The sequence below is a fragment of the Zootermopsis nevadensis genome, unplaced genomic scaffold, assembly GCF_977971745.1.
Source record: "Zootermopsis nevadensis isolate Lab colony 2312 unplaced genomic scaffold, Znev_1.0 Znev_ptg000022l, whole genome shotgun sequence".
Taxonomy (NCBI): domain Eukaryota; kingdom Metazoa; phylum Arthropoda; class Insecta; order Blattodea; family Termopsidae; genus Zootermopsis; species Zootermopsis nevadensis.
In genome coordinates, this window is record NW_028259154.1 from 7,562,394 (window position 1) to 7,582,335 (window position 19,942).

Consider the following 19,942-nt stretch of genomic DNA (forward strand, 5'->3'; position numbering starts at 1 on the left):
CAATTTCTTACCTTAAATTGAATCAGACTAAATTACACTAAAGTTGCACAGAAGTCATTCAGTATTTTATTTAATGTAAATTACTTAAGTATGAACAAATTTGAAAATTTTCACAAATATTCAAATAACAGTTTATCGGTATCAGTCTTTCTTTCGGTTTGTCGTACAGTAAAAAAAGGAGAAACATTTCTCCGTTCTACGTTTATTGAAACTCATTCTGCAAAACTCTGAGACTTTTTAAGTCTCGTCAAAAGGTTCGTATAAATACGGACTAAGATCTGTTTTCATGTCTTGTGATATTGGTAAGAAAATCTTTCTCAGGGATTTCTACCTGACATCTGCCGGCTGGATCGGAAACGACAACCACCACGTCTCTGCAGTGTGGATGAACAGAGCGCAAAACGTCAGTATTATCACGTCCTGCAGAGCACCGAACTGGACTTGCTTCGAGGTGCGATTTCAGATTACTGGTTTGTATTACGGAGCTTCGTAACTGCTTCAGTGGCTAAAAAGTGGCCATATTTTATTACTTGAACTAAACTTTACGCCTAAGTACCATATAACGAATGCACTACAAACGTTCTATTGATATCTGCGTTATAATTTTGTCAGTGAAATTAGTGCTAAAGGATCATTTATCGTAACCTTTCAGCCACTTCATAAGCAAGAAGACATACACACTTAGACAATTAACATTTCTTAATTTTCTCATACAACGATTTAAAAATTTTCCCACGCAAAGCAACGTAAATTCGCCAATATTACAAACAGAATAAATTTACTCTGTCATAAGTTCGCACAACAAACACAGAAACTTCGTTTTCGTGATAATTTTCAAACAATTCCCACAGATTACATGTGTTATCAGAATTAGGCGTATTTAGTTGTTAGACAAAGACACAGAAACAGATGTAATAGTTAAAAACCTGCCAGAAGTTAACTATATAATCCTGCCATTGGAGTTATTCGAAAGTTAGTCGACAACATAAGAGGACTTTAACGATTCACGCGATGTAAGTTTACAGGTAGTATTGTAAGCCAATGACAGCTAATAAATAACAACACATAGAAACTCATCTACTTTCTAACGGTGTCGTCTTCTTATAGGGGAGTAGCATAAGTAAATCATGTGTATTATTACAATAGGATTATTTCGTTTGCAGACAAAGTTGCAGGCCTAAGTCGAACTTATGAATTACACTGGTTGCCTGGTAGCGACTTAGCTACTGTATTCGGGCGAATCTATGCGTTTTTTCTATGTCACTAGCTTGAGAAAAAATTTAAAACAAACGCATATACGGTATAAACCGAAGATATTGCCAATGCAGGAAATGTGACCGCGAGCTACAAAGTAATGCCGCTGGGAATTTTTTTTCTGAAAATACATGCTTCTTTACCTGGTACCCATTCCACCTTTCTCATTCTCTTGCTCGCCTTTTACTTTTAACGGGTTTCGAGCGGGCACATTCGCCCCGAATACCGTACTCCGTAGCGTCTTAAGATATATTATTGTGGTTGTAGACTCACGCTGAACGATCGTCGGAAGACACGTGGCTTGACGTACAGCCACATCCCTTGTACACGGCTGACGGAGAGAGTTTCCTGCTACTTGCGAGCATCAAAGAGGGAACGTACAAGTACTTCACACACATCAAGCACGTCACTCCGAGCCAACAACGCATTGCAGTGCTCACGCACGGAAGCTACGAAGTAACACGCGTCCTGTCCTGGGATACCACAAACCACCTGGTGTAAGAGACAGCAATGTGCCACACGTTAGATCACACGCTTTTCAATCGTAGATAGCACCGTGTCAGCCCGACTAACACTTTGAAAAAACGATAAATGACAAGTCTTATTATGTTCATTGTTAAGTGGTACTCCATACAATGATATACAGTAGACTCGATCGCATAAAACTTTTCGTTAACCAGCTCCAGTCAGTCCGTGTTAGCCACCTCGATCGGGCTTACGTTTCCCGTCTGTATGCGCAGGCACGACCTTTCAAGCGAAGATGCTAGTCAAACCTTACCAGCTACGAGGCTCCTAGCTTTTGACGCAGTTATTTAAATTTCTGAAATATTTATTTTATGCGTGTGCCATGTGATTTGTGACTAATCATGGAAGATGAAGTACGATGTATGTCTTCAGTTGCTAAAACGTTCACGTTTCCCCGGTTCCTGATTTGGCTAACACTTTTGGAACAAGTCACACTTCGCCGCTGGCAGAGAGTATAAGCAAGTATTATTCCAGAATTCTCTTGAAGAGACGCAGACGTCTGTACAAACATAACCAGCCGAAATTCGAGCAGGTTATCTCCGGAATACAAAAGCATACACCAATCGATTCTAATCAATATTGTTAAAACCAAACAGTCGTCTTATTCATCTTGATGCTACAGTATTTAGGGACACAGTCAACACAACTGCATTGAGTATACACGACTACCAACGCATCAAGCAATAAATGAAATTCAAAATTTAAAAATCGTTATTTAAACCACTCTGAATTCCGATAGTAGTAATTCATTTACATTAAATGTAGGCTTAACAGTTATATCTACTACCATAGCTCGCTTATCAAAGGCTCAATTGTGGAACAGTAAATGCGAGATTGGCATTAAATTCATAAATTTATGAAACACTCAGATCGTTTATTAATTGGGTCTGTAATTTATTTATAATTCATATTATTATATTAAATTTAAAATAATAAATTTAATCCTAACAACAACAGGTAATTAAGATGAATTCCGAGACCCACAAACAGCATTTCGTCTCTTGCATTAAGTTACCATTTTATACAACTGCAGGCCTCGTTCCCACATGCTACAGGTACTACCTGGGCACGCAAGAATCAAAGCCGGGTCAGCGTCACTTGTACGTAGTTCGTGATCCGGCGACAGACGACCCGCGGCGTCTGGAGCCTCAGTGCGTGACTTGCGACCTGGGCGAGGTGCTATGGAGTAGCCGTTACTGGTACACAAACTGTACACACTTCACTGCGTCAGTGTCACCTGGAAACGTGTCCGGCAGCATGTCGTACTACGTACTGGAATGCGAGGGACCCGGTCTCCCACTGGCCGGGGTTCATTCCGCCGGTACGCACAGGCTGCTGAGGATCTTGTACAACACGCGATCTCACCGCGCGCTACCGCTCCGGGAGCTAGCCCTTCCCAAGATGCGAAGCTTTGAAGTGCCTTTGTCGCAGGGCTTCAGGGCTCAGGTCCAGCTGCTACTGCCGCCCAGCTGGAGGGAGGAGCTACGAGACGCTGCCTTCCCGGTGCTCGTAGAAGTGTGAGTGCCTCTTTAAATGCGTTTCGGAGTTAGTTTACGTATTTCTTATATTTAAGATTTAATTATTCAATGGTATAATACAGACATTTGTGTGTCCCGTAAATGTATTTCAACATAATGAGACAGCGAAGAATTGCCTCATTCCGTGTGTTTCGTGACAAAGTGTATAGCATTCCATTATTGTTACTGTTGATGAACTAACGGTTTACGTGTTTAAATAGTAACCTATTGTGCTAATTAGCCTGCTGATAAATCTCGTCTTAATATAATTTAAACATTCAGTCCTTACCTCGAAGGAAACACAACTCATATGTAACCATTACTAGGATCAAAGTGTTAATGCTGTTTAAAGTAATAAATAATTGCTGTTTACTCTGAGAATCATATGAAATTGATAAATAGATTTTGTTAAAGCAGGTAGTACATGTAGTTACCACTAGGCTTTAAAGAGTGAAGTAAATTTTAGATGATAACTAAAGTTTATCCATTCAAAACATAAAAATAATTAATATTTATTAATACTTAAATAGCACATTTTATAAATGGTAATAGAATATAGTATGAGTAGCAGCCAAAACGTAAAATGCTAAAGTAGAGTCGTTAAACCTACTTCAGGAGACACATATACCGGAACTGCACATGAATTACGTAAAGACTAATCACTTTTTAATTATCCATGTGTCATATATGGAACTTAAATAAATTCACATCAGCGGCAAATGTGTTTAAAAACTTTAGGCTCGAAGTTGTTCGTTTTTCATAAAATATCGTTCTATTTAATACTGAAATGACTGTGGTTCCTATACTATGTATGCATAGATTTATGTATATATCGATTTATTAAGGTTATTGACGTGTTCCGATTCACAATCGCCATTTTTCTGCACGTCACTTGTCACAGGAACGGTCGGCCCGGCAGCCAAGCAGTCAGTGAGAAGTTCTCCGTCGACTGGGGCACCTACATGTCCAGCCATAACGACGTCGTTTACGTTAAGCTTGACGTTCGAGGCGCCAAAGGGCAGGGTTCCCGATCACTGTACCGGCACCTGGGAGGCGTCGAGGTGCAAGACCAGATCACTGTCCTCAGGTCAGTTCCTGAACTACCACGGTGCCGCCCGCACACTAGCACAAAGTCAAGGGGGAATCCTCCAGACAATTAATACAAATTTAGTTGCTATAGCTCGTAGGGTTAGAGAGAATGATCCAGTATCGTTATGGGAGGTATTTACTTGGAAGTTCGTTGGCTGGACGAAAATATAACACATAAAATGTTTTAAAAGCTTGTTATGTCTCCTTTTTTAGGTACACGGAAAGGAAAGACTATGTAATTCCATCAGATAAAGTATTCTTTATCGCTTGGGCTATTATAATATTTTCTTTACCTTTATTTATGAAAACTATGGGAAAGTGTATTAACTTATCTTGCAGATATCTGTTGGACACAATGAAGTTCCTAGATGAGACGCGGATCGGGGTGTGGGGCTGGGGGTATGGCGGTTACGTCACGGCCATGCTGCTCGGCTCCCAACAAAATATCTTCAAATGCGGCATTGCAGTGTCTCCAATAGTCGACTGGCTGTATTACAGTAAGTGCATTCTGTAGTCACACTGAGTATTCTTTTTTATGGTTACGACGGGGTGAGAATGTCCGTGTAACTGCGGCCCACTGTCCATCGCCTAGATGATATAAAGTGAATATGGAGCAGCGGTGGAATGATACTGACAACGGAAAACCGAAGTCCTCGGAAATGAGCCTGCCTCAGTACCTCTTCGTGTATCACAATTCCCATAATGGACTGCCTTAGGAGTAAACCCAGGTCTCCAAAGTGGTAAGCCGGCGATTAAGTACGTGAACTGTAACACATACTGAGAGTAGCATTGACGCTGCTTTTCGTTTGCTTTCTTATACACGGGGTCGCTGGATATTGAGATCATACTTACTTTTTATCACTGCTTAGGCAATTTGATGTCTGACGGCGCTTTGAAACTCTTCTTAGATGCTTTTACCCACATTATACTATATAAAACGGTGGCAATGGGTCTTTGATGACGATGGTCAAGAATATACAGAAAAAACGATCTCATGTTGGACTAATAACAGAAATCATAGGTTTGAAAATTTCTCCTTTGGGTCATATAAAACAATTAATACGGTATAGATACCTCCAAAGAATAACAGACAACAGATGGCCCAGAAAAAGTACTGTAGTAGATGCCAAGGCCACAGTGGTCTAGCGGTCAGAACGCTGGCCTTGTAATCCTGGGGTCTTGGGTTCGATTCCCGGCGGTGCCCGAATTTATATCTTGTGTTGGGCAAGGCCGTGGTCTAGGCAACACGGAGTTTTCCTCCGGGGGCTTCCCCGGTTTCTCCGTGGCATCCCAACAATTACTCCATTCACACACAGAAGAAGGCAATGGCAAACCACTTCTGGATCATCTGCCAAGAACGTATATGAACAGGTCCCAGTCCGAGAAAAGGATGGAAGGATCCTGTTCATATGGACCTGTCGTCAGACAGAACACTAAAAATAATAAGTAGATGCCACCGGGAAGGAGGGAGACAGAATGACCGAAAGTTAGATAGATGAGGGGCATCCATGATCCAATGGCAATGAGAAGACTGGAAAAAGGCCAGTCGATGGACACAAGAATGGCGATTGGATGTCGAAACACGTCAATGACATTTTTAAAAGGATACATACATAAATGCATGCACACATACACACAATGTAGGAAGAACCTAAGAGTAAATGCTCTGTCTGTCCGTTGCTAGTATTGTAGGATTGGGCACGATCCATGTAAATGGAATTTATTATGTCCAGTCCTGTTGAGAACTTAAGTTTAAATAACGGCCTACACTACACAGTTTATAAACAAATTCTCCGGACATGGCTATGGCTTTACTTACGTTCGAAATCTTCAAAGGATATGTTTCAGTAAATTGGCTTCTAATGCTCATAAACTGTGACTGTAAAACCATAAAAGAAACACAATAAAACACTTTTGCACACAGATCTCGAAGCCTCGCTTTCTCTACACGCCATCTTTTTACTAGAGTTTGGTATCAACATAACCAAGGAAACGGCGCGAAATTTCAATAACACAGGTGCATAATTTTACCCAGCCATATTTAGTCTCATTTAACAAGAGATCGACTAAAAATCCAGCACAATCCTTTGTATAACCTCATAGCAAAATACAAGAGCATAAAATATAAAATAGATTACGTTGAAATGTTTATTATGTGTTACTACTCTACATTCTCTTGATAAATGTCATTAAACGAGTAAAAGCAAGCCTGCGCCATAAACAAAACGTTGTACAAGCCAAGAAGACACTGGGGATGTTTTATAAGTGTATTTACATTTATGTCTATCCACGGTCGTGAGACAGTATGTGGGTAAATTTGACACACTTCCTTCTTATAGGTCAAATGTTTAGGCCTATAAGCACAGCAAACTCGGTTCTTTGGGGACACAGCAAGCAGATAACAATTCTGCTATTTGTTTCTTTTCCAGACGAGTTTTCACTCGCGACCTTCTGTCACGTCAACGGAAGCCGTGGCTCCGCAACTTCTGGGTCGATCCCGGTTTCCGGATGAGAAATTTTACGGAGTTTTATATTCACGTCAACATATTATTGGCTAATTCAAACAGATTCGAAAACACTTGTAACAGCAGTAAATTTCAATTACGGTTTAAAACCTCGCGTTCAGAATCAAATATTTCATAATCAATCAGACTGTGAAACGTCTACTCTCCTCTGGAGAATACAAACTTTCCAAATGCTTTCTTTTTTAACCATATCATTTATCGATAATTATAGGGCGGACCATATTAAGAGTAAAACAGCCACAGAAGAATGAAATATAATCCATACCTCTTAGCACAAAACTGTAATTATGTTGCTGAAGTTTGGACAAATGAAAACAAATTTATTAACTCCTTTTACATCAAGCTTCAATGTTCTTATTGGAGTCTACTGGGACACGTGAAGAACGGTTCTTGACATCAGGACTAATATGAAAGTCATGCAATGTTTTAAAAAATTTATAATTAATTATTATTAATTATAATATTAGCAGATAGAAGGAGAACATTGATATCACTTCCTGATCCCTTCATATTTCATATCTTCCGCTTGTTTATTTCGATACTAAATATTGTGTGAAGTGAATTATATGTCCTTCAACAACTCAATAAATATGTAATTTCTTCAATCCTTCGTAATTAATCGTACATTATTATTGTTTCATCTCGTTTAATTTTGAAGTTGATAAAACAACGTAAATAACACTTCAAACTACGAGTAGTTTCACAGAAAATATGCCACTTGAAACTACTATTTTGTGCGCAGACTCAGCGTTTACGGAGCGCATCCTAGGAGTACCAGAGGAGAACTATAAAGGGTATGTGGAAGCGGACGCGACGCAGAGAGCTCCTAACGTGCCAAACCACTCCATGTACCTGCTGCATGGCCTAGCAGACATAACTGCGCCTTATCAACATGGTGTTGCTCTCGCGCGAGCGCTAGCTAAAGCTGGGATTATCTTCCGCTATCAGGTGAGTTTCGCCACTGCCGCTTCGACTTCGAGGTTCAGGGTTTAATGACGCTATCGTGAGTGGCCCGGCAGATATCATCTGTATTCATTTTCAATCTACACGTTTTTAAGCAAGTCAAGGGCAGCTGTATCCACTGCATCTCTTATCCTCCTGGAAAGTTCAAAGTAGTTAAAATGGTGGAACGTAAACAGCATCCCTGATGTACCGCCAAAAGAAAAAGAATCAAGAGGAGTAAAGTCAGGCGAACGAGGTGACCAAGTTTGATACTTTCTTGTATGTCATCAGGACCCTGTTCTTCCAAAAGAGACAAGAGAAATTCCCACAACATTTAAGGTATATTATCTCAGTTATAGCACTTACGACGTCATTTTAACAATTGTGAGTGCGGCGTATCAGTTGTAAATTCAAGTACAAATTACAAACTTGATCATATAACCAACTGAAATGCTTTTATCTTTTATTCCCCTGTCTTTCGGTTCATGAGTAGCATTACAGTAAAATTGTAGTATAAGGGAGAATGGGTAAATGGCGGTCACTTAAGAGAAAAGCTAGATAAAACGAAAAGTATACGCAAAGTTGAAACTTTATATAAACTGGTATTTAGCCTGAAGGGTCTGCTTCTTAAGTTGAACGTAACTAAAATTCTGTAGGAAATGATAACTGAAGACGTAAGCTTTGACCGGTATTCCCCGCCCTTTGGGGTAATGCCGGTCACTATTTGAGCTTCAAGATGTCACTGGAATAAATAAGGTAATGAGTGAATAAAATGTGTTTTCTTATTAAATAATAGGCATATATCTTAGTTTACAAAATGTGTACACACCAAAATCATTTGAACGTACAAATTCTAACGGAATATTAAGATGGAAGTCTTCAATAACCTTTTTCATTTTGTATTTCTTTTTCTCAAACACAGATCACAAAGATAACTATCCGGAAATTCCCAGCCACTTCATTCTGCATGTGCCCAGATACCACAGCCTGTACATCTATACCAGAGTTCTCCGTCTTACCCAAATTCTTCACAAATGAAACATATTTCACAATTTGTTTCTGTCATGCTCTTCATTTTCGTCAAGAATATTTTGATCGTTTATGTCGGCGTCCTCTTCTGATGAAGTCAAGTCCAGCTGTTTCTTTTGATTCTTCCTGCAGCGTTTCTTTCTCTCTTGGAGGCTTGTTTCCTCATTCTGCATTTTCTTTGGACGTATTGCTGTTAGACTACTTCTATTCTGTGCTCTTGCATTTCTCTTTAATGCCTTGCTTTCTGAAGAACCCTTCATGAGTGTCCCTTTCAGAATCTCCGAATGCTGCTTGCCTCTCCTTTTTCTGCAAGGTGTCCGTGGACCCACCGTAGGTAATGGAGATCCTTGACCGCCATTACCCCACTCGCGTAACCTCAAACGAAAGGTGTGTTGCCGTGAACTAGCACATATTTATTAATAATCATCTACGCAGTTATAATATCCAACTCTCGCATGTTATGTGCACCCACAAGAAAAATTCATATAATTTAAAGAAAGTTCACTCACCTCAGATATTTCAATGTAAAGTATTAGATCTGGAGCACAAAACAGACACATGCAACTATCTCGGTAACTGCACCTGAAGCAAATGGCGGAATTCGCTGTTGCACTTCACTGAATCAATCACCAGTTTGAAGCATCTATCTGACACCGTTCGTCAGAAAAGTGCTTGACTGGCATTACCCACTGACCGCCAATTCCCCGTCCTCTCCTACAGTTCGTGTTACACCTGTATTTGGGGGGGGGGGGGGGGGTAGACATCCTTGCCCCAATGTACATGTGTATGCCTTACAATTCCCACGCAATAAATTTTGGAGCGATTCATAAAAACAGGTATGAGTAGATTGCTATAAGAAGCTACCCCACCTTAGTGTCAATAGTTTATAAAAACAATGCCCGTACGAAATTCTGATGTAAAAGCTTCAATATTTCAAAGAGTCTCCCTGCCAAATTTCTGTATGCATTTCTTGTCTTCCATTCTCACCACAGTCCAGCCAAACTGAATCTTCTTGATTTCTCTGCCATAACAGAGAATTTGATAAGTCGCAGTAAAATAAGAATGCCCTGATCTGTTGCAGAGTTATGCAGACGAAGGCCACCTATTGGTGGGCGTGCTCGAACACGTCTACCGCTCCATGGAGGACTACTTGAAGGAGTGCCTTAGCCTCGATGAAGACGAGCAGTCGTGAGGCTAAGCCTCCTCTATGTACAAGCCATGGCCTACTCAAACACCTTCCAAACGGCCGCCTTTGTGCATATCCGTTATTCTGCCTAAAACTAAAGCTGTTGTGATCCAATTCGTGATTAACTTTGGAGTGAAAGAATGACTGCTAACACTCCAAAAATGGTTGTGAATTACATAAAACCTCCCAGCGCCGTGTCCTTGAACTATCAAGTCCATCTTTGCTGCGTAATATCTGGATTCGAGACTAGCAATAAACCTACAGTCAATAATGGTTGTGAAGTTGCGTGTGGCGGAATTACATGTAGTTAATTCTGTGTAGCAGTGATTATCCTCGTGATTCATACATGAAAAAATTACCTTTATTTAAACACATCTTTGTTTACTTAAAATGACAATAATATGGTAACACGTGCGAACATGACACAAGAATAAAAATCAAATGGAGATGTGGTTGTGACTTTATAAATCAAAACAATATGGTGTGAAACAGAGGAAATTCAGCATTGTGGACACGGGAAGCCATGATGGATCATATGGACCCTTCAAGTTTGGGCACAATCAGGGAGAAACTAATATTTAAACTGTATGTACTTTTAAAATAAGGCCGTGGGTGCATTTAACAGCGCCACTGTGAAACGAAATGTAAGAAATCGATAACTATAACTAAGAAGTACTAAAATCTTAGTATCCTGGAATTGCTTTGTTTAAAATACAATTAAGGCGTAGTAAAGTATTCCCAGATAATTTCATTTATTATTTAATGGAATAATATGTGCCGTAGGAATAAAATTTTCTTAGGTGAAATATTCCTAAAGCCTAAAATGTTGCACCGGTCGGAAGATACAGCCTGTATCTCTGATAAGATAATATTAAACTGGTTCTTAGAGAACAGGGTTTGGGTTTGGATTAGATTCATCTAGCTCAGGATAGGGACCGATTTTGGGCTCTTGTGAACACGTTTATGAACCTTCGAGTTTCATAAAATACGAGGAATTTCTTGACTAGCTGAGCGTACTATTAGCTTCTCAAAAAATTACTCTGCTCCATGAAGTCAGTTAATGTCTCTCAAAATGTCTTACTAATGTAATGTTCAGATATGACTATCAGTTCGTCTATAGGCGACTAGATAATTTAAAATACTTTTTTCTTTATTGTTTCTTTCACCAGCCTTAACGATATTTTCTTCTCTGGACTCAAAAGCGTTTCATATTATTCCAAAGCTTATCCTAAAGCAAAATGTTTTTCTTCTCGTATATTTAATGACGAGATTTTTTCTTGTTGATCTACTAAAATACTTTGTTTTAATTCAATACAAGTTCCAGGATACTATGAGAGAATCTTACAAGATGGTCTTCACTCACGGCCTACTAAATCGTCCTCTCAAAGAGACAATCCTACTTCTCATAACAATAGAGTCTATTTGAACATACCCACATTAAATCTAAAGAATATCAAATATTTAGTCTTAAATAAGAAGAAAACATTGTTACAATAGGCCTATTAACTTCTAAATGAAACAAATCCCTCTTTGCTACTGTACACCCAACGGTTAATCGCTCACTTCTTACATTCATAGGCCGAAAAAATGCGTTTTTAATATACCTCAAGTTGTCCATAAATTACATGACACGTCTTGCGGTACACTAAAGCTGGCAATATAGCAATTAGGCTTACGACAATTATAGGCTTTCTTAAAGTATTTGGTCTTTCCTACGACGAACTTTATTACCTTAGGAAACAGGCAACATACTTAGGATGGAAGAGGTGTAAAATCCCTTCATACTGCAGTAGATGATAAACAATAGCGTTGGTAGAGTCAATATGATGCACACAGAAACCTAATATGCTATACTTGTCTAAATGAGAGATGCCGATGAAATTTGTAAAACGGATTTAATTAATCAGATGCTTAAGGCAACGTAATCGTGGAACGTAAATACTTTTGTAAATTGTTTAAAGTAACAACTCCCTATCACCTCCCTTAATTTAAAATCCTAATAAAATCTCATAATATAACACTGTCATTGCATTTACAATAACACTTTTAATTACGTGAAATTTTTACTCTGCTACATATAACTTAAGCATAATTACATTTCGCCTGAATTTGTTGGTTGACGTTCAATTTTCCTGTATGAACCAATATTTCTCACTCAGCATTCTAACGTAGGCTTAGGTCAGGGGTGGTCAACAGACGGCTCATTGTACCTCTTCTTGTGACCCCTTTGACGTGTCAGTACCTTACAACTAGGTTCGTTCCTAAGGTACGGCAAATCGGGGCGAACACCACAGGCCTTGAAATTTGGTGTTACGGTAATTCTTTAATTTTTGTGGTTTCAAACAATTTGTTTTTATTAGAATTATTTGGCAGAACTGTGATGACAACAGCAGTTACTAGAAATAATGGCTAAGACCCCTCAATGTTTTAGTAAGACAGTGGTCAGTTACCTCATGTGAGTGTGCATCTGCTCATAATAATCGATAAAAGCAGGTGTCCCAAAATGTTGTATACCTATTATAATACGGAATATTAACCTTGTGTATTTCATATTTTTGAAACAGTCTGCTTTATTAGTAATTTTACAAGTGCCACCAAGTTTTGGGAATAAGAATTCGTTTATAAATTGTCCAATATTACTACAGCGCCTTGAGCTGTCACTAATCTTGAAAATTTGTGCCAGTAAAGTATGAGGTCTACATTGTTTCGAAATATTAACTGTATTTTTCAAGTATCAGTCAGCCTGAAGTTTCATACTGACTACTAGATGTCAAGATTCTTCCAACGTGCACTGTTGATGACAATGAAATTACTTTAGTTTGGGTTGGTCAGAATCGCGAGTTCCTTGTTAGACATAAATATAATTCTTCAGAAAGTGTAACGTATTCTGTTCTCTGGTGTGTAGAGTTCAAAGTATAGCACGAGGATGCTTTTATGTTAGTTTCTTTGAACTGTCTGTAGTTAAATAAAGCCTGGCCAAATTAAACATAAACGCCTTACAAATATAATTTCTTCATCAAAAACCAGCGCTAAGTAAACTCTGAACGTAGAAGTGGATAATGTTTTTGTACCTGTATATGTGTATCGACGATGTCCACTCATGAAGTAACGCGAATTGGCATTTCAAAATCGCAACCAGATGTTAATTCTCCTGCTGAGCAAAGGCAGGCCCAAGGTAAATTAGGTTATTCTATTGTAGTGTTCAGTTTTGTGTTGGTTATGGTAGAGATATTTAAACATTCCGGCCCTCGGAAAACACTATGTCTTTCAATGTGTCCCGCCTGCCTAAAATGTTGACACCCCTGGCCTGAGTACCGAACTTTTTAACTAGAAATATCGAAACAATGGGCTCTGTAGTTTGCTCTGAGCTTTTTCAGGATTCGCCCAGATCGATTTAACCAACAATGAAGAAAATGTCAGCATCCATCAGGACCAAACTCGCTTATCATACGTCATATGTCTTATATTCCACAAGCATCTGTTAAAGGGGAAAGAATAAGTAAGAGGTGATAGTGTGTTTCCGAAATAATCAGGATTCTGTCCTCTGGTTATGGCCTTGTAGTCGTAATTAATGTTTCAGACGAAAATGCTTCCGTCTTATAAGTAGAAGTGAATAGGCCTGGGATATACAATAGATAATTAGACAGGGTGGAAAGATCAGAAACAATTGAGCAATACGATTGACCAATCACAGGTGACAAGAGTCCTAGACCAGTCTATATATGTTTAGAGCAGTGGGACCTCACTTCTGAACATGGAAGTAGCAGGTAGCTCAGAAACGTCGGTAAGAGTCTACAAAACTACACTCTATCACAATACATAACGCCATAACCCCGACGCCACGAAAACCTCAAATGTCATACAAAAAAAATCATTATGAACAATTTAAATTAAAAAAGAAACTCATTCTCACAGATACCAAACTTCGACAAAATTCAATGCCGCATTAACACGTATCAGGTCTTTGGATCTTGCAATGAAATCGTTATAAACTGAGATATTAAATAGCGTGTATTTTCGGCCTCAAGTAATTATTTCTTCGTATTTTCATCATGGTTTGTTAGTTTATGAACAGTTCGTATGGTATGCAATCTGCAATAGACGTCTGATATTTGTACTGAAACAACGTGAATTAAATACTAATGCTTTATGAAAATCCAATTCTCCCCTTGTACAAGTAGGTTGTAATGAATCATTTAGACGATGTCAAATTTTACAATCACAGTCAGTGCTGCTTTCCGATAGACTAGGTTTAACTGAGACATTCCATTTCATGGCGCTCCTGCGTGTTTAAGATTCGTGCTTGTATTGCATCCAGACCCACAGCCTCACATTGATGTTCCGTGTGTTGCTGAAGAATGAATTTAATTCGAACAAAGACAAGACTTCTCTTTTACATACGAACGCATCTAGAAATTCTTATCATTACTAGCCCAAAGCAACAGTAAACATTACCTCCAATATTTTCATAAACTACATCCTAAAATAAACAAGCTAAAACAGTAAATCTGTGTAAATGGGACAATATTCATGCATTCCAGCTTCTCGAAGACCATAAATCAAAAACTGTCAAAATATAATGAGGATGTGTCAAAAAACTTATTTTATTAAATCGTTAAAAGAATAAACTATGGTATATAGACCAATAAATATACTGAAATATTTACGACAAAGAGAGTGGCATGAAGGTTCATGCAGTAAGAAAACTATATCTTATTTAAGAGCAAAAAGAAAAAAGAAAATACCATGTTTTGAGTGCTTTTATTTCCATTCTGCTTTATAACACTCTTACAAAGTCTCGTATGTCTTAAAAAGGATAAAGCCTGCTTATCCTCATATAAGAACTAAATGAATACACTGAAACTAAGCGTTTTATTTAATGCTTAAACATTCCACAGTTCATAAATCCAGTCGTTAGAAACTGAGCACATAGGCAGAATTTAATAAGACCTTATAACACACTGTTCTTTGTCATAGGCATAGAAATATAATGAAAGTCGGCTTTAGTTGGCATAGATGGAGAAAAATGTTAATTTTATTTTGTTGGTAGAGATTCCATAAGAATTTTTTTTGATCGCCAGCATAGACTCTGAAACAATAGCCTAGATCAAGACGTCTAAACACCTAATCAACTGCAAGTAATTAATAATCAACACCCAACAACATTCAGTCTCCCTAAGAACTACTGTTCATATAAAATGCCTTTGCTTATAACAAATGCTGTTCTCCTTCAAACGGAAGCATTCTATTCATCCCAAACCCAAAACAAGTTAGTCCCTGTGTCTAAACGAAAGAAAGCAACGTGAAACACTTTGATGTAGGATTATGGCTTTCATTTTACGCTGAAACAGACTGTACTTATCCTCTCTCGCTCAGGACAATCTTTGTAGTGTTAGTGTGTATATCACTTACTCTTAAGAAAAGACGGGAATGCTCACGATAATGTTAGCTGCCGGGGGGGAAGTGGCTTCAATGTAGCCGGGTTTGTTCTTATTATTTCACTGTGGCCTGTTATTTATAAGGTAGTGAGAAGAGCTTTATTAGATTTTAGAAGAAGTCAGGAGATCAATGAGTATAGACGGAGCTTTGTGTACACTGAAGATGGTGCTTTCTGTGTTGCCTAATCCGATCCCAAGGTTATGTGTGGCTCTAATGCTTAAAATAATTGTCAGCAAGAACAGTAGGGGCCTGGATAGCATACAACTGTCTAAATCACTGCCTCGCCTGAGAGTCCCTATTGCAGATTTCAATGTTAATTCGTGTGTTTCATTAAAGACAGGGAAAGATGCTATGGTTTCTCAGCTTACACATTTGGAATATCTTGCAACAAAAATAAAAGTCAACGTTAAAATTGATTTTTATTTTCAATCGAATCTAATGTGCAGATAATAAACTGGTAAGCATAGTTGAAATAAGAACAGGCCTGTGACTGTATTTGTTTTTCGTAAAAACAAAACAGTTTAACTAAGTTTCTGTTTACTTTGATCTGATTTCTTTCATGTTAGAGATAGCATGGGCTGGCGTTACAGTTTCTGAGAAACAAATATTTTACCAACTCAGTAAAGCAATGTTAACAAACTTCAAGGTGCCATGTGTTTTTTAAGTTTTAAATAATAGGTATGTGTGGAAAAAATAACTAATTTCAGCGGTATCACTCGCTGAATGCCTAATGATAAAGAGCAAAAGCACTGACCACGTAGTTTTGAAGAAGTTCAGTTATGTCAAGTTCCAAAATTATTGGTTTTTCTCCTGTTAAAAATGTTCGATTTTAAACACGTCAAGACAATATGCAAATTGAATTGAAATAAAAAATAAAAGGATAGCAACATCTGATAGGAAATTCACAATCACTAAATAAACATCAGTTACCGTGAATAATTGATCACATAGAATCATTATGTTTTGATAAATGACGGCATAAATTTAATTTAGAATTTAGCCCTGTCACAACTGGCTCGTATATATCTGAATATATATTGTATTTATTATTATAAAAATACGTCAGTATTTAAACAATAAAACTTTCTGTTTCATAATCAACAAACTTTTCACTAAGGCGATATTCAATTCCAAATATGAATGCTTGGATATTATAATCATAGCATCACTGCATTCAACAATAAATTTTACAACAGTTGAAGATGCCTGTCTTCTGAGTTGTTGCGCCTTGTAGTATGGAAGAAGTCCATGCTGCCCCCTTCATCAGGGTGATCGCCCTGATGATGGAGATAGCAAGGACCTCTGAAACGGCGGTAAGCTTCTACTAGACTACACGGCGCTACAACCCAGAAGACAGCCATCTTCAGACTCACCGCCGTGTAAACCTCAAGTCCTACAGAAACAAGAGCTACATCGTTTTTCATGGCCATTGTAGCCCTAAAAATGGAACCATATGAGTATGAACACGTCTTTTGATACATTATGCGTTGATTAAATGCATAGTGAACTCTGAAGTCACGAGGCGATGAATAAGCAGTGTATCTACGAATCAAAGAGGGTGAACTTTTATAAAGTGGTTGGACAACGTCTAAAGAGTCCTCCTAGCAGGGCAGTGATGACAAGAAACAAAATATGCGTGCAGATTTCTCATAATATTGATCTCGAATCTGCCAACATACAAAAAGTAAATCACACCAAGTTATGTACTTTGTAGAATTACTTGTTCCGTTTTATATAAATTAATATTATTATGCCAAAAATATGTTTTCAATAAATTGTTACAGCATTTTGGATTCATTTCCTACCTGGTCATTTTGCTTCCTTACTAAACTAGTTTCTTTCCCAATCATATCTGTGCTTATTCTTTCAATTTTAAGTCAATTTATACAACTCATAAATAAAATTATATATACCGCACATTTTATGCTCTTATATCATGCACGACAAATTTCAAATCCCTTACGTCTTTCATCAACTCAATAACCTGCAATTTCTTTCTAAATAAACTTTATATAGAGTGAATGGTCAATTCCTTAGAATTTTTTCTGCAGTCCTGTAAATGGTACTGGAGTCTCTTGTGCCACTCTTATTTTCAAGAGCTTGATATGGAAATGCAGCGAGACCGCAATTTATTCTGTGCATTAGCGGGCTAAGAGCTGATTACTGCTTCATTGTATACAGCAGTGGTTCTCAGCCGGTGTGTCGGGAGCTTTAGCCAAGTACGCCGTTAGGCTTTGAATAGGAGAATAACTGTATAAAATGCAATTTTTCCTTGAACCTCTCAATGTCCACTACTGGACATAGGTCTCCCATTTCGGGATTTTAGCCATACACTACCACGCTGGCCAGTGCGGATTGGTAGCGGACAAACATCCATGCCTTGAGTGGGACTCGAACCCACGGTCGCAGCAGTCAGGCGCACTAGCATCTAGGCTGATCTCTGCTAGGGGCTCGCTCCTGCGTGATCACGCCAACAGAAATTCCTGCTTGATCTACGGGCCGGATTCCCCAACCACGGCTCCCTACACAAACAACGCCACACCCGACGTCCTTGATATTGTCCTCATCAAGGACTTCGTCCTACCGGTGCACCTGACTGTCTGCTCCGCACTCAGCTCAGATCACCTGCCCGTCCTCATCGACACCACGTGCCGATAGTCCTTTCAAAACCTGCCTGATCACCCGGACTTCGCGAGAATGGACTGGGCTGCATTCAAGGCTTGCCTCGAAAGCAGACTCCCGGGGAACCCCGTGGTAAACAACGAGGAGGCAATCGACAAGTGCGTCGAGGAGCTGACCAGTGCTATCCTGGAAGCCACAGCAGCGTCCGCTCCCAAGCTTCGACCCCGTGTTGACAGGCGACCGCTTCTGCCCGCTAGTATTCGGGATGAAATACGCCTGAAGAACCGGCTGAGGAGGCGGTGGCAGGTCACGAGGGACGCCGCTCTTAAGACCCAGGTCAACCGACTCCAGAGGTCGGTGACCTATCGTCTCAACGAGTGGCGGAACGAACAGTGGAGCGACACGCTCGAATCCTTGGACTGCGAGGACCAGTCGCTTTGGAAGATGACCAAGCGGGTGATGCGAGTCCCCACTTCGTCGCCCCCCTTGTTAGTGCCGGGAGGACTGGCTCTCTCGAACCCCGAGAAGGCAGAAGCCCTGGCCGACAGCCTTGAGGTCCAGTTCCAGCCGGTAGACAACCCGTCGGACCCGGCTGCAATTGACATGGTTAACGAGGCGATGCGAGCATACGAGTATGCCCCCGCAAATGAACCGAAATTAATCAGTCCCTCGGAGGTCGCCCAGGCCATCAAGGGACTCAAGGTTGGCAAGGCTCCGGGCCCCGACGGTATACCGAACAGGGTCCTGAGACATCTCCCACGACGCGCGGTAACCTTTCTCACGAAAGTGTTCAACGCGGTCCTCCGCAGGCAGCACTTCCCCTCGGCATGGAAACACGCTCGCGTGGTGTCCATACTGAAACCGGGGAAGGACCCCACGCTACCTTCTTCCTATAGACCCATCAGTCTTCTCGACACGGTCGGCAAGCTCTGCGAGAAGATCCTCCTAACGAGGGTCCTACACGAGGTCAGCGAACGCGGGCTGCTGCGCGACGAGCAGTTTGGGTTTCGACCCAGACACAGCACGTCGTTTCAGCTGGCTCGCCTCGTCGAAAGGGTCAACAGAAACCTTGATGAGAAGCGGCTAACCGGCGCGGTTTTCCTGGACGTGGCCAAAGCCTTCGACACAGTCTGGGTCCAAGGCCTCCTATACAAACTGACCGTCCTCAACTTCCCGTCGTACTTGGTGAAAACCATCTCTTCCTACCTCGCTGACCGGACATTCCAGACGTCCTTCCAATCGGCCACGTCCACACGTCGTGCCATGCGGGCTGGAGTTGTGCAGGACGGACTTCTCTCCCCTGTTCTCTTCAGTCTGTATGTCAACGACATACCCACACCGTCCCGCCACGTCGAGTTAGCACAGTACGCGGACGACACGGCTCTAGTAGCCACGTCCCGTAGCCCAACGCTTCTCGTCAGGTATCTGGAGACCTACCTCAGTAGACTTGAGCTCTGGCTCAGGGCCTGGAGGATTGCTATCAACGTCTCGAAGAGCACCGCGGTTCTCTTCGTTTCGGCGAGAAGACGCATCCACCAGCCCAGAGCGGTGCAGTTTCTCGGACAGCCGATCGAATGGGTCAAAACAGCGCGGTATCTGGGGGTCACCCTTGACGCCGGGCTTACCTGGTCGGCGCACGTCAACCAGGTGGGAAAGAAGGCGGCGCAACGATTAGGTATGCTAGGCCCGCTCATCAATAGGAGAAGTGGCCTGTCCATCAGGAACGGTGTGCTGCTTTATAAGCAGCTCATCCGTCCCATGATGGATTACGCATGCCCGATCTGGAGGTCAGCTGCCCGCAGCCACGTCCGGAA

General features: G+C 40.4%; 1 protein-coding gene across 1 annotated transcript in view; it reads left to right on the plus strand.

The window, feature by feature from the left end:
• Positions 1 to 17,294, plus strand: part of LOC110831025 (inactive dipeptidyl peptidase 10) — a 110,753-nt gene extending 93,459 nt beyond the window's left edge. Inside the window, exons 9-15 of the mRNA XM_022066556.2 lie at positions 322 to 451; positions 1,522 to 1,751; positions 2,835 to 3,296; positions 4,198 to 4,383; positions 4,725 to 4,882; positions 7,653 to 7,858; positions 9,963 to 17,294. Coding sequence (XP_021922248.1) covers positions 322 to 451; positions 1,522 to 1,751; positions 2,835 to 3,296; positions 4,198 to 4,383; positions 4,725 to 4,882; positions 7,653 to 7,858; positions 9,963 to 10,073 — 1,483 coding nt within the window. The 3' untranslated portion in view covers positions 10,074 to 17,294. The remainder of the gene's footprint in view (positions 1 to 321; positions 452 to 1,521; positions 1,752 to 2,834; positions 3,297 to 4,197; positions 4,384 to 4,724; positions 4,883 to 7,652; positions 7,859 to 9,962) is intronic.
• Positions 17,295 to 19,942: the final 2,648 nt, after the last annotated feature.